This window comes from Gambusia affinis, linkage group LG18, assembly GCF_019740435.1.
Source record: "Gambusia affinis linkage group LG18, SWU_Gaff_1.0, whole genome shotgun sequence".
NCBI classification, from domain to species: Eukaryota; Metazoa; Chordata; class Actinopteri; order Cyprinodontiformes; family Poeciliidae; genus Gambusia; species Gambusia affinis.
The window spans coordinates 2197886-2211319 of record NC_057885.1 but is presented as its reverse complement, the minus strand read 5'-3'; the positions used below and the strand labels follow the sequence as shown (position 1 = coordinate 2211319).

The window sequence follows — 13434 nt, the reverse complement described above, 5'->3', positions numbered from 1 at the left end:
TATTTCAGCAGTGAGTTTTGGATATTCCGATATCCTTCCAGTTGGATGTGCCAAAAATATTAAAATAATTGGAACTTGTAGGCCCCTTAGTCAGCCCTTTAATTGCAGTAGTAGTAGTACTTATGACTTGGCTCTGGGCTCAGGTCTAATGTCTGAACTCCTCAACCCTCCCACTCACCAAACTAAACTCATGACCATTATCCTCTTTTGTCAGAGCACAGTTCTTATAATTACTTTGAGTTCCAGCCAAATATGTTGCATAGTAATACATGTTCTTTCTGTGTCCACAGGAAATGGTGAATGCCTGGTTTGCTGAGCGTGCTCATACCATCCAGCCACCTGTCCCTAAAGAAAACTATTCCCAGCAGCGAACCCACCAGTCCTCCTTAGATCTTTGCTCTTCTTCTAACTTCACCACCCTCTTGGACAACTGCTGCCCCTCCCCTGCCACCGTACCTAGCCCAGCTCCTGGTACCCCAACTCGCAAAATCTCAGCTTCAGAATTTGACCGCCCACTAAGACCCATTGTGGTCAAAGACTCTGAGGGGTCCCTCACATTTCTGAGTGACTCGGAACGGGAACCCATCCCTCTCTGTGGTTCGGTGATGGGAGAGGGTGGTGGTGATGATGGGAATGGCAGGGAGGTTGACCGCTGCACCAGAATGCTGGAGCTAGTAAAGGAAGTATCAAGTTATCTGGATGTGACAGCGCTCTGCCATAAGATCTTCCTACACATCAATGAGCTGATCACTGCAGACCGATACTCACTCTTTCTGGTAGGAACCTTTGACTGTTGCTCTTAAGTTAAGTTTACTTAAGTTAACTAAGTATAGAAAAAGATAGATTAATACAAGCTCACGCTTATTTCACTCTAACACCTTATTTTTAACTGAATCCCAAAACCTGGAACCACCTTCAGAATGAATTCAAAAGTTTTAAATCCAATGATTTTATTGCCACAAAAGCACAGATTGTAATATTTTGTATTGGGATGTAACATTGCTAACCTACTGTGCAGTGCAGGTTATCCACGAATGTTTAGCCCGGTTTTCCCCAGAAAACTTGCTAAGGTGGTCCACTGGTGGTACCACCGTTCTTTTGTATAAAAAGATGTTAAGCTGGCAGAAAATGTAAAATTTTACTGGGTATTTATGTTACTGGCAAACATTGTTGACAATAAACCCACAAACACAGCAAATCAAAAATGCTATAAATATCATTTTAACACAGACCACAGATATACAAATTTAACATTTGTTTCTTAAAAATTTTACTGCCACAATTTTAGTTGACATGTTTTATTTTGTATTATTTATATTTTTGTTATTACGACTCCTATTTTGAAAGGTTAAAGTAGGAGTGGAATCCAGCATGTTGCTAGGGAACCAGAGAAAGAAGATGCGATATAAAAGCACAGCTTTAACAAGTGGCTGTAAAAGGGTAATTTAAGTTTAAGAATTTATTTAATAACCTCATTTCTACCTCGAAAGGAAGGGTCAGCTAGCGAGGTATGTTTATATGTATTTATGTAATTTTTTATATTGTTATTTTCATTATTGACACCGTCTCACTTAAATTTATGTTGTATTTTAGTTTGACGGTGGTGTTGGTGTCAGAGAAACAAAGTGAAATTGTAACAAGAGCAACTTTAAATATTGACATTAAAGCTGACTTCAGTTCAACAAACTCTTCATTGCTATTAAGAAGAAGAGGTGGAAGTGACAAAAAATATAAGTGCTGTTGAATTTGATTTAGTGGTTTTAGCAAAGATAAAATAAAAGATTTCAAATGATACATGTTTAATATTTACATTTAAAATTTTAAGGAGCTGGCAAGTTTACTTTGTAAAAATTCAAAGAACAATCTTTGTGGTTAGATTGTTTTGTTACCACAGCTACAGTCTGATGCTGTGAGTTTAATATTTAAGATTGAACTCTGTTTGTTCACAAATACATCTCAGTAAATTATAATTATCACTGATTGCTTTTAAGGTTGGTTAATTAAACAAGGCCCCTTTTCCCAGAATTTAATAAAGCTGTGCAATCCGCACCAAGGTAAACTTCAGAGATCAAACTGGACAGCATGTTCCTGCATATTTAACTATGCTCACATGTTCTGGATTATATTTTCTGATTTCTTGAAAAAGGGCATAATAACGTAAAGATAATACCTCAAATTTCAACCTTCTGCAAACAAAAATCTAGGTTTCACTTCAGCTGCATCTTGTACTGGTACTGAAACATTTCATGGAATTGTTGAAGAAACATCACATCCAAGGAATTTACTCAATCATTTACTTCAACATTTAGCATTCTAGTTGTGTAGTCAAAACCTTTTTAAGAAAAGGCTTGTTTATTTAAATACATATGTGAATATTCATCTAAGTAAAGTCATAAGATTCCTAAGAATTGCTTAAGAAAAATTTGTTTAAAAATGCACTGGGCAGGGTTCTGTGATTCAGAATATATTATTCACTCAGACACGGCCTATTACTTTAACCCAATATACTTGTGTTGCTTTTCATGGGTTTGGTTTGGAGATTAGTGTAGATGCTTTGTTTAAACATTTTCTTGATTACATTGTTTTTGTTGACACAATTAATAAGAAACAAACATGACATTTCAAATAGTTTCACTCTCTGTAACTATTTCTGTTCCAATTCTGTCAAAAATAGTTTTCCTTCCAACCTGTTTTGTCACACTAAAGTTACGAGCTTTAAAGTATTCCATTAGAATTTTATAAGATCGATCAACCCACAGGAGTAGCTAATTGTTAAGCAGAAGGAAAATTCTGCATGATTTTTACACAATGTGCATATATGTTCAGCCCGCTTTATTAAATACCCACCGGCAACTCAAGACCAGGGTCTTTAGCTGTTAGGGTGGATGGCCTACTCTGGGTCAGGGGTGGGGTCTTGTCCTACTTCTTTATAAAATAGGGCAGAAATTTATGATTACTTAAGTAATCAATTACTTTATCAATTATTGAACAACTAATCAATTAATCTGATTAATTTAAGACTTTTCATTGAAATATTGAAGCTTATTTTACACAATGTTAAAAGCACATTAAAAGATGAAAATGAAGAAGTCTATCAATCAATCAAGTTTATTTGTGTTGCACGTCGCCTACAAATAAAAAAAAGTTATGAAAACACCATAAAGTTAACAATTGAGAAACCAATAAAATACATTTTGATGCGTGCCATCATCAAGATCATTAATATGTAACAGAGCAGGTTACATAATCACAGGAACTTGAGGTAAGGTTTTTACTTTATCGTGGTACTAAACCGCTAAGTGATTTATAAACTAACAATGTTTTAAAGTCTTTGACCTACAGGGAGCCAGTGGGAGGATGTTAGAACTGAGTGGTGTGCTCTATCTTCCTGGTATTAGTGTGAACGCCATCAGCAGCGCTCTGGATCAGTTGCAGCTGGAGGATTGAGTTTTTTTATTTATTTATTTTTTGGCAGACTTGAGAAGACACTGATCTGGTTGAGACATTAATGTTTTAATCCTGAAGGCTGACTTTGTTTCTGTCTTTATGTGACTCTTTATGTGACTCTTAATGTTCAGGTTTGAGTCCATCATTATACCTAGATTTTGGTCCTGATCTCTAGTTTTTAACTGGAATAAATGAAGCTGTGTGTTGACTCTAGATCCTTCCCTTTTAGATCCAAAAATAAGAAGTTCTGTTTTGTTTCTGTTCTATTCAGCTGGAGAAAGTTATGGCAGATCCACATATTTATCTGTTCTAAGCATTTGTTCAGCGCTAGTGGGAGCATATAGATATTGAATAAAAGGAGTCCTAGGATAGAACCTTGGGGTACCCTACATGTTCGTCATGATTGTTCTTGGTACTTTTTTGACCCACATGCAAACACTTAGAAGAAGGAAGCAGAATTCAGAAAAGTTTATTTAAAAATAAAGATCTGAATGTGGCGTTATGATCAGGTAGATCAAAGTCAGCAGGAAGCTCTTTGGGTTCAGCAGGGAGATACTGGCAGCTCTGGGAAGCTAGCTCCGGTGGAATAGGATGGTGAAGACCAACCATGGCATTGTTTGTAAGCGCCAATAGTTCATCCCACGAATACGCAAATCTATTAATGCTGGCTTGCATTAGCAGATTTAAAAAATAATCCACACAAGAAAAAGCTTATCACATTCACGCAGCACAGACCAGTGAGCAACAAATGTGCAGCCTCAGTCGCGCAGTCGCAATACTGGCTCAGAATTGACGTCAAGAGGAGCCAGTTGAGGTGGCTCGGGTATCTGGTCAGGATGCCTCCTGGACGCCTCCCTGGTGAGGTGGTCTGGGCACATCCCACCGGGAGGAGGCCCCAGGGAAGACCTAGCACATACCAGAGGGACGATGTTTCTTGGATGGCCTGGGAACGCCTTGAGATTCCCCCATCGGAGCTGGAAGAAGGAACAAGTGGCTGGGAGAGGGAAGTCTAAGCCTCCCATCTGAAGCTGCTACCCCCGCAACCTGACCCCGGATCAAGCGGAAGAAAATGGATGGATGTATGGATGTTGCATGACTTTAACAACAGCCCAAAAAAGTTACAAAGAAATATCCAAAATCTGTAGTTCAGACTGGAGCTGATTCTACGCTGCAGGAGCCAAGACACTGCATGCTGCCTTCACGTGGAACATGCAAAAGAAAAAATTATATTATTGATGATTAGATCATTCATATACCTGCTATACACTTATTGCATCACTGAGTGTTGTTATTATTATATCATATTATATCTTTAATATAGAATATATTTATTGGCCTGTCAATTTGTTGGCGCCGAATTCCTTAATTTTGGGTGATCGGTTATCAGCCAATACTTACATCTGAAGCCGATTTTATCCTCTGATAAGATCGGTTTAAACCTCAACAAAGTTTTAAAAATTAGCCTCTGTCCTATTCTGCTCTTCAGTGAGCGGTTTGATTGACAGACCAGCCCACCAGATCACGCACATTTGCAGTTAACAATATTCACTGCACTGTTGGTAACTCAGTGACTTTCTTGCAATATGTAGGGACATTTCGGTCATAAAGAAAAATTGGTAACAACCAAAATTAAAACCAGCAGGTCAAGCGTTTTAAAGATTGGCAATTGGCCAGAAACTGCAATCAGTGCAGCCCTACTTAAGATGGAATACAGACACATATATTTATGACATACTTTGATTAAATTAATTTCTCATAGGTTTAATTACAATAGATAAAAGTTAAAAGTCTTTCTCGTATGAGAATGTCGACCAGTTCTGGGCTGAGTCTGAGACTTTAAATAATTTTAATAGAAATTTCACATAGCTTAGACATTTAAGTAAAAATAATGTTTCATTAGCCACAAATCATCAGCAGCAAACCAGCATACAATTCACAATGATTTGTATGCTCACTGTGAGCATAGAAACAGGTAGCAGGTGCTATCTGCTACCTGTTTGGAACAGGTAGCAGATAGACGCCTGCTACCTGTTACAAACCTTAAAGCACAATGACAGACAGCATTCAAAGTCTCAAGGCATTTGGTTGAAGCATTAGTATGCAAAACATCGCCATAATACAGGAGTGGTAAGAATATTACTGATATCAATTTTTTCCAGCTTTGAGGATCCATTACAATAATAAAATCCATTCTTCATTTTTAGTGTCTGTAATAAATCTTCAATGTGTTTTTCAAAAGAAAGTTCTCTATCTGAAATAAGACCAAGATATTTATAATTACTGACAAACTCAATTTTGTGCACCTAGAGTAGCATCCCTGAACGGGGACATGGATTTTAGTGCAATATCATGAGATGAGAGCCAGACCTTTTGAACAGGAGTATACTGGGGTGCAGGAGTCCTTTTATGGTTGGCAAAAAGGCCTTTTTGTCCTGCGCCATAATTCGGGATATTTACAGGAAAATACTAATATGGGAGCACAGCGGGAAAGGGGGGTAAAAAACAGTAGTTTCCTAGCTGAAATGGGAGACTCGACAGGTATGGCTTGTGGAGAGATGGCATACCTCTCATCATAGGTATGCCATCTACCTGTGGAGATGGCATACATGTGGAAGACGAGCAATAGTGTGACTTGTATTTGAATGGGAGGACAACTTTGAGGTGTGAAAACAGTGACTGAGATATGCTCGGATTGAGGTTGGGACATTGGTCCAGTTGGTAAGTCTGGTTCCTGGATCAGTTTAATCTCAAATGGTTTGCCCCACAATGTTTTCAATGTCCCATGAGAGGGCACCCACAGTACATGTGGGAACAATTGGCACTGGAATAATTTCTGTGTCATCAATAGAGTACTGACAAGAGAACATTTGGTTTTACAAACCTTTTCATTCAGGAGTAAAGGCTTACTCCTGGACGGTATGAAATGGGCAAGTTCAAATGTGAGAAGAACAAGTACCTATAGAATTGATGTGAATTAAGTCTCTTGGCAGATTGTAAATAAAATCAGTTTTTATAATCTGTCTGAACCACCACAGGATGCAGGGCTCACTCCAACCCATGGCACCACTCCTCCAGACCCATCTTAATGACCAAGATCTCACAACCCCCCAGATCATAGTTTTGTTCTGGGAGAGACTGTCTATCAGAGAAAAAATTGCAAGGATTAAGCTTTTGGTCTGTCTCAGAATATTGCAATAAAACAGCTCCAACTCCTGTTTCAGAAGCATCCCTCTCTCCACAAACTGCTTTTGGGAATCGGGCTGAATGATTGTGTGCTTGTTTTTCCAGGTGGGTGAAGACAGCTCCAACAGGAAGTTTTTGGTCAGCCGGCTGTTTGATGTTGCTGAAGGATCCACATTGGAAGAATCATCCACCAGCTGCATCCGACTAGAATGGAACAAGGGGATAGTGGGGCATGTAGCTTCCACAGGACAGCTGCTCAATATCAAGAATGCATATGAGGTGAAGTCTGTGCTTTTTTTGTAATGTGTGGTTATTTTTTACCATGGTTTATGAGTTTGTGTCTGTGTTCTAATAGTTGGATTTGCTTTGGGATCAATTAGTTGTTCTTGCTGACAGAGTAAAGGTCTTGACCACAGCTCACAAGAGACTAAACCAATGAAAGTGAAATTTCGTCAAAGGGCTCATTTGAAGGCTTTATCCTTACTATACACACAAATACACACACACACTTATTTGCTACTATAATGACCATTTTAGTAAAGTGATCTACATGGTCATATTTCTCCAGCTACCAATTGAAAAAAAAACTATTTACAATGACACTATCCATCCATCCTTGTTGTGTCGTAATTTTCTATTTTGTCTGTCAGTATGTCTATCTCTCTGTCTGACTGACTAATAACACTAACGAAAAAAGAGCAATTTACAAAATACATCCGTGGGTCCATCCATTCATTGTCCATTTATCCATGAATTGTCCATCCGTTCAACATCCATCCATCTATCCATCCATCCTTCTATTGCCTGACCATCCATTCCACCATGTCGTTAGTTCATGTCGTCGGTCCATGTCGTTAGTTCATGTCGTCGGTCCATGTCGTTAGTTCATGTCGTCGGTCCATGTCGTTAGTTCATGTCGTCGGTCCATGTCGTTAGTTCATGTCGTTAGTTCATGTCTTCGGTCCATGTCGTTAGTTCATGTCGTTAGTTCATGTCGTTAGTTCATGTCGTTAGTTCATGTCGTCGGTCCATGTCGTTAGTTCATGTCGTTAGTTCATGTCGTCGGTCCATGTCGTTAGTTCATGTCGTCGGTCCATGTCGTTAGTTCATGTCGTTAGTTCATGTCGTTAGTTCATGTCGTTAGTTCATGTCGTCGGTCCATGTCGTTAGTTCATGTCGTTAGTTCATGATGTCGTTAGTTCATGCGTCGCCGGTCCATGTCGTTAGTTCATGTCGTTAGTTCATGTCGTTAGTTCATGTCGTTAGTTCATGCGTCGTCGCCGGTCCATGTCGTTAGTTCATGGCGTCGTTAGTTCATGTCGTAGGTCCATGTCGTTAGTTCATGTCGTTAGTTCATGTCGTTAGTTCATGTCGTTAGTTCATGTCGTCGGTCCATGTCGTTAGTTCATGTCGTTAGTTCATGTCGTTAGTTCATGTCGTCGGTCCATGTCGTTAGTTCATGTCGTTAGTTCATGTCGTTAGTTCATGTCGTTAGTTCATGTCGTTAGTTCATGTCGTCGGTCCATGTCGTTAGTTCATGTCGTTAGTTCATGTCGTCGGTCCATGTCGTTAGTTCATGTCGTTAGTTCATGTCGTTAGTTCATGTCGTTAGTTCATGTCGTCGGTCCATGTCGTTAGTTCAGGTCGTTAGTTCATGTCGTTAGTTCATGTCGTTAGTTCATGTCGTTAGTTCATGTCGTCGGTCCATGTCGTTAGTTCATGTCGTTAGTTCATGTCGTTAGTTCATGTCGTTAGTTCATGTCGTCGGTCCATGTCGTTAGTTCATGTCGTTAGTTCATGTCGTTAGTTCATGTCGTTAGTTCATGTCGTCGGTCCATGTCGTTAGTTCATGTCGTTAGTTCATGTCGTTAGTTCATGTCGTCGGTCCATGTCGTTAGTTCAGGTCGTTAGTTCATGTCGTTAGTTCATGTCGTTAGTTCATGTCGTTAGTTCATGTCGTCGGTCCATGTCGTTAGTTCATGTCGTTAGTTCATGTCGTTAGTTCATGTCGTTAGTTCATGTCGTTAGTTCATGTCGTCGGTCCATGTCGTTAGTTCAGGTCGTTAGTTCATGTCGTTAGTTCATGTCGTTAGTTCATGTCGTTAGTCCATGTCGTTAGTTCATGTCGTCGGTCCATGTTTTTGGTCAGTGCTGCTGTTGCCTGTTCTCTTCATCCATAAATAAGTGATCAAAATATTTATATAAAATATTAATGTTTTCAAAATGCTTACATTTCTACCTTGTATTTTCTTCAGGCATCTTCCGTTCCCTCCCACTCTTTCCTCAAACGCTCACAGGTTCATTTTGGGACTGTCAACAATTGTCCAAACCAAACATTCCTGACAAACAAATTAAATAAATGCCTTGCCTTGTAACTAACTGACACAAAAAAGTGGTAATTAGTTTTACACAAGCCACTCTATTAAATTTTTAAGTCATATTCAATATTTTAAATAATTTTAATATTAAATAATGTGATGTTTTCTTCAATAGCTTCCAAGTGATTTTGAGCCCATTGACTCAAAATCAGTGTGAAATTCCTCTACTAAACTGTATATATGAGGGAGACTCATTCTTACTCCATTTCAACCCATTTTATATTTTTTAGCAATTGTTAATAAATTTTGATAATTTTTGTCAAAATTTATATTGTCAAATTCTTCAAAATTTAGTAAGCTGCTAAAAAAATATGAAAAGGGTAAAAATTGAGTGAGAATGAGGGTGTCTCATTCACACACTTTAGTAGAACATTTTCACACTGATTTTGAGTCAATATGTCACATATCCCAGAAGCTATTGAAGAAAAATACAAAATTTTAACTAAAAAAAAGTCAAAAATTAAAAATGAGCTAAAATGGAATAAAAATGTGCCTTTGTGCTTTTCTGCAGATGAATTGACAAGATGACAATGAGTAATAACCATGACACAGCTAGAGACATAACATATGGAACATCTACATGCAACATCAACATAACCATAAAGTCTGTCTAATCGTGGTTAATAAAAGCATTTGACGACAAGTGAATTCAGCAGCGCTTCGCTTTCAGAGATGGTGGGGAATACGTCCAACTTTTATCGTCACTTTGAAAGAAAAGTAAGCTCTGTGGAAGTTATGTTGGCTAAGCTAGCTGAACAGGACAAACCTGTTGCATGCATGGCCGATGATAAAAGCTTTTACTTGCTGCAGTTATTGTGCGGAGGTGTTGACTCCTGTGTCACACGTCCGTCAACGCTGTGACCAGGGTTCTTCTTGGAACGAGTTGATTCTTCTGAACCGTTCTTCACTATTAATGATAGGACTCGAGTCTCACTGAGAACTGTTCTTTGTTTTTGTAATGCTCAGTGCACACTGCAGTAGCTATTGTTTTAATTTATTAATATATATATTTAATAATGGGGCTGCACAGTGGCGCAGTTGGTAGAGCCGTTGCCTTGCAGCAAGAAGGTCCTGGGTTCGATTCCTGGCCTGGGGTCTTTCTGCATGGAGTTTACATGTTCTCCCTGTGCATGGTGGGTTCTCTCCGGGTTCTCCGGCTTCCTCCCACAGTCCAAAAACATGACTGTCAGGTTAATTGGACTCTCTAAATTCTCCCTAGGTGTGAGTGTGTGTGTGAATGATGGTTTGTCTTGTTTGTCTCTGTGTTGCCCTGCGACAGACTGGTGACCTGTCCAGGGTGACCCCACCTCTTGCCCGGAACGCAGCTGGAGAGGAACCAGCAACCCTCCCGACCCCATTAGGGATGACGGGTGTTCAGAAAATGGATGGATGGATGGATGGATATATTTAATAATCGAATAAATAAAATACAAGAACGATAGATCACACATAGCACATGCTCATTGCGCTTTGATTATTTATCACCTGTCATCTGTGCGTTACCTGGATTCTTGCAGCGGGAGACAGATTGACAGTCATGGTGCCCTCCTGTTGCTTGGTTACTTCTGGCTTTTTTCCACTTGGTCAGTGTTCATAGGTGAGAATTGTTTACCATTAATGCATGGTCATGATTGCTCTGTTTCATGATTCAGACAGTGGTGGTTTCTGACATTGGCCATATGAGCAACTACCCAGGGCATTATGTTGTTTGGGGCGACATGAGACCTCCGCAGATTGTGGCACAGAGATTTGAAGCAAAACATAACAAAGATCTTAAATTGATAATTATTTATTTTAGCTCTAAGCATTAATATCTAGTTGTTTTTATGAGAATGTGGATTTTCCAGATCAATTTTAGAAGCACTTTTTAATCATATGTCACATTTTATTGTCATGCAGAGTGGAGCGCTGGGCTTGGTCTTGACTCGGTCTCGACTTCCCTTGTTCTTGGTCTCGACCTAGTTGTTTTGGACCCTAAAAGTCTTGGTCTTGTCTCTGTCTCTATGCCCTCTGGTCTTGGTCTTGACTTGGTCTCGGGTTAGGTGGTCTTGACTACAACACTGCTTGTAGTTGAGGATATACCAGATACAAGCAGAAGTGTAATGTTTTGATAAATGTGAAGCCTGCCATTTCTTACCATCACCCAATAAATAAGTACACAGACCTATTTTCTTCTTAACAGTCTCTGGTTGAGAGTTGTGTGGATGTGCACTTGAGTAGGCTTTCTAGCAGTTTTTTCCCTTCCTCATAAAGAAGAGTTCGTGCATCCTGATTTGAGTCTGTGTAGGACTACATTTTCGCCTGCTTGGTTGAAACTCTGTGGTGGAGTGAAGCTGTATCAGTGAGTGTAAGTCGCTGAAGTGCTTGTTGAAGTTAGGTGACGTCTGGATCTGATGCTGATGCATTGTTCAGCCATTTGCTGTTCTTATATAAGCTCTGCTTACTGTCTGTTGACATTTAAAGTTTGCACACAGCACATAAGAAGTCAAAAAATTAAACAAACAGTTCATTCATTTGCTGTAGTGTAACCTCTGTTCTGCAACTTCTGAGCAGTTTGTTTAAGTCAGGGGTGCCAAAAGGAGGTCTCTGCAGCTGTGCTTTGAGCTGGAGATGGAACCAGTTCCATTTTTAACCCAGGAAGTATTCATACCATCTGAACATTTTGTCACATTAGAGCAATTAACATGGATGGGTTATATTGAAATTTAATGACAGTGGGAGTGCAACTATTGCAGTTTTCTTGCTAATCACTGATCTTTAAAATACATGAACTTCACCAAAATTCACCAAACTATATTACACTGAGAGGTATATGTCTTTAAAATGTCTTTAGCTGGCAATGCAGCCAAATGTGGAAACATGCATTGCTCCTGAACTGCTGAGGGAAAATACATTCCAGACTTTTCAGACCTTCATTTACAAAAAAAATAATAATAATAATTGTAAATTCTGCATCTTTTTTCCCTTTCAATTCATCAATATATACTACTTGCTGTTGGTCTGTCACATGAAATCCACATAAAAGAGTTCAGATTAGGGGTGAGTCTTATGGAGTCAAGTTTTATCTCAATATTTTGTGATACTATTGTGATGATACTAAAAGTGGTTATAAGAGCTAGTCACTACTTCTTTTGAGGTAACTGTATTGCTGAGATAGCAATAATAGCCCCACAAACAGAAATACTGCTCTTGAAAAACATTCCCATATGATTCTTTAGGACACCAGTCACAAAAAGAAGTGCGATTTATATCACTAAGCTGCGCACAATAACTGCATTAATCATATTTTTGTATTTCTTTATACTCTGACTGAACTATCAGTTGAGAAAATTGTAACAATAAAAATCCTTACAATATGGACAGTTTTGTTTTGTTCTAAACAACATAATATTAAATTTATTGTGACAACAAATAAAAAGGAAATTTTCCACAATAAATGATAAGCGATGCGATAAATGCCCAAATGTACTTCAAGGGATGTGAACACTTTACAAGCCCCGTACTTATCTTAACAGCTATTAGTATTGGTTTTATTTTGCACCATACCATGTTGTGAAAGAACATTATGTTTGGGACTAAAGTAACCTCACTTCATACTAACAAGATGACTTGTGGAACTTCTGCCTCCCTAGGATCCAAGATTCAACGCAGAAGTTGACCTGATCACAGGCTACAAAACCCAAAGTATCCTTTGTCTACCCATCAAGAACCACAGAGGAGAGGTGAGGTGGCATATCTTTACACTCTTCAATGCTTTCTGTGACTGATGAACTAGAAATCAGATGTGCCACAATTTCAGCAACCTAGGTGTGGATTTTAAGGTGAATAATGAGGAGGTAGAACTTCTCCTTCTTTGTAATTACCAATGAACAATGTGTAATTACCAATGAACAATGCCTGGATCAGGGGCTCCTTTGTGGATCTGCATCATCGTAGTCCATGCAGATATAATACTGGCTTCCCACTGCAGGGTTTCCCCCAGAAAACTTGCTAAGTCCGCTGGTAGGAGCTCCATCAGGTCCCCCAGGGCCTCAGGGGCCCCATAAATGCTAATATCTTAACACAGACCACAGATACATAAATGTAATATTTGTTTATTGAGATGATCATTGCTGCTAAATTAGATTTAATTGTTTCAACCTACATTAATTAAAAGATTTTAAATTGTTTAACATTTAAATGTAAGAGGAGCTGGCAAGTTTACTTTGTACAACTTGAAGGAACAATATTCATAGTTAGATTGTTTTGTTACCTTAGCAACAATCTGATGCTGTGAGTTTAATCTATGAGTTTGAATTCTGTTTGTTCACAAATACAAATTAGTAAACTGCAAGTATAACTTATTGTTTTATAGGTTGGCCAATTAAACTGCTCCCCCTCTCCCAGATTAAATCTAATACAGAGCTGTTAGAGATGCTGATGCTTT

General features: G+C 38.8%; 1 protein-coding gene across 1 annotated transcript; it reads left to right on the top strand.

Annotated features, from left to right (window-relative positions):
- Positions 1–293: 293 nt before the first annotated feature.
- LOC122820629 (cGMP-specific 3',5'-cyclic phosphodiesterase-like) lies at positions 294–12775 on the top strand. Its single transcript, XM_044098203.1, has 3 exons — positions 294–776; positions 6736–6909; positions 12641–12775. Exons 1-3 carry the CDS (start codon positions 294–296, stop codon positions 12773–12775), a joined length of 792 nt encoding a protein of 263 aa, XP_043954138.1.
- Positions 12776–13434: the final 659 nt, after the last annotated feature.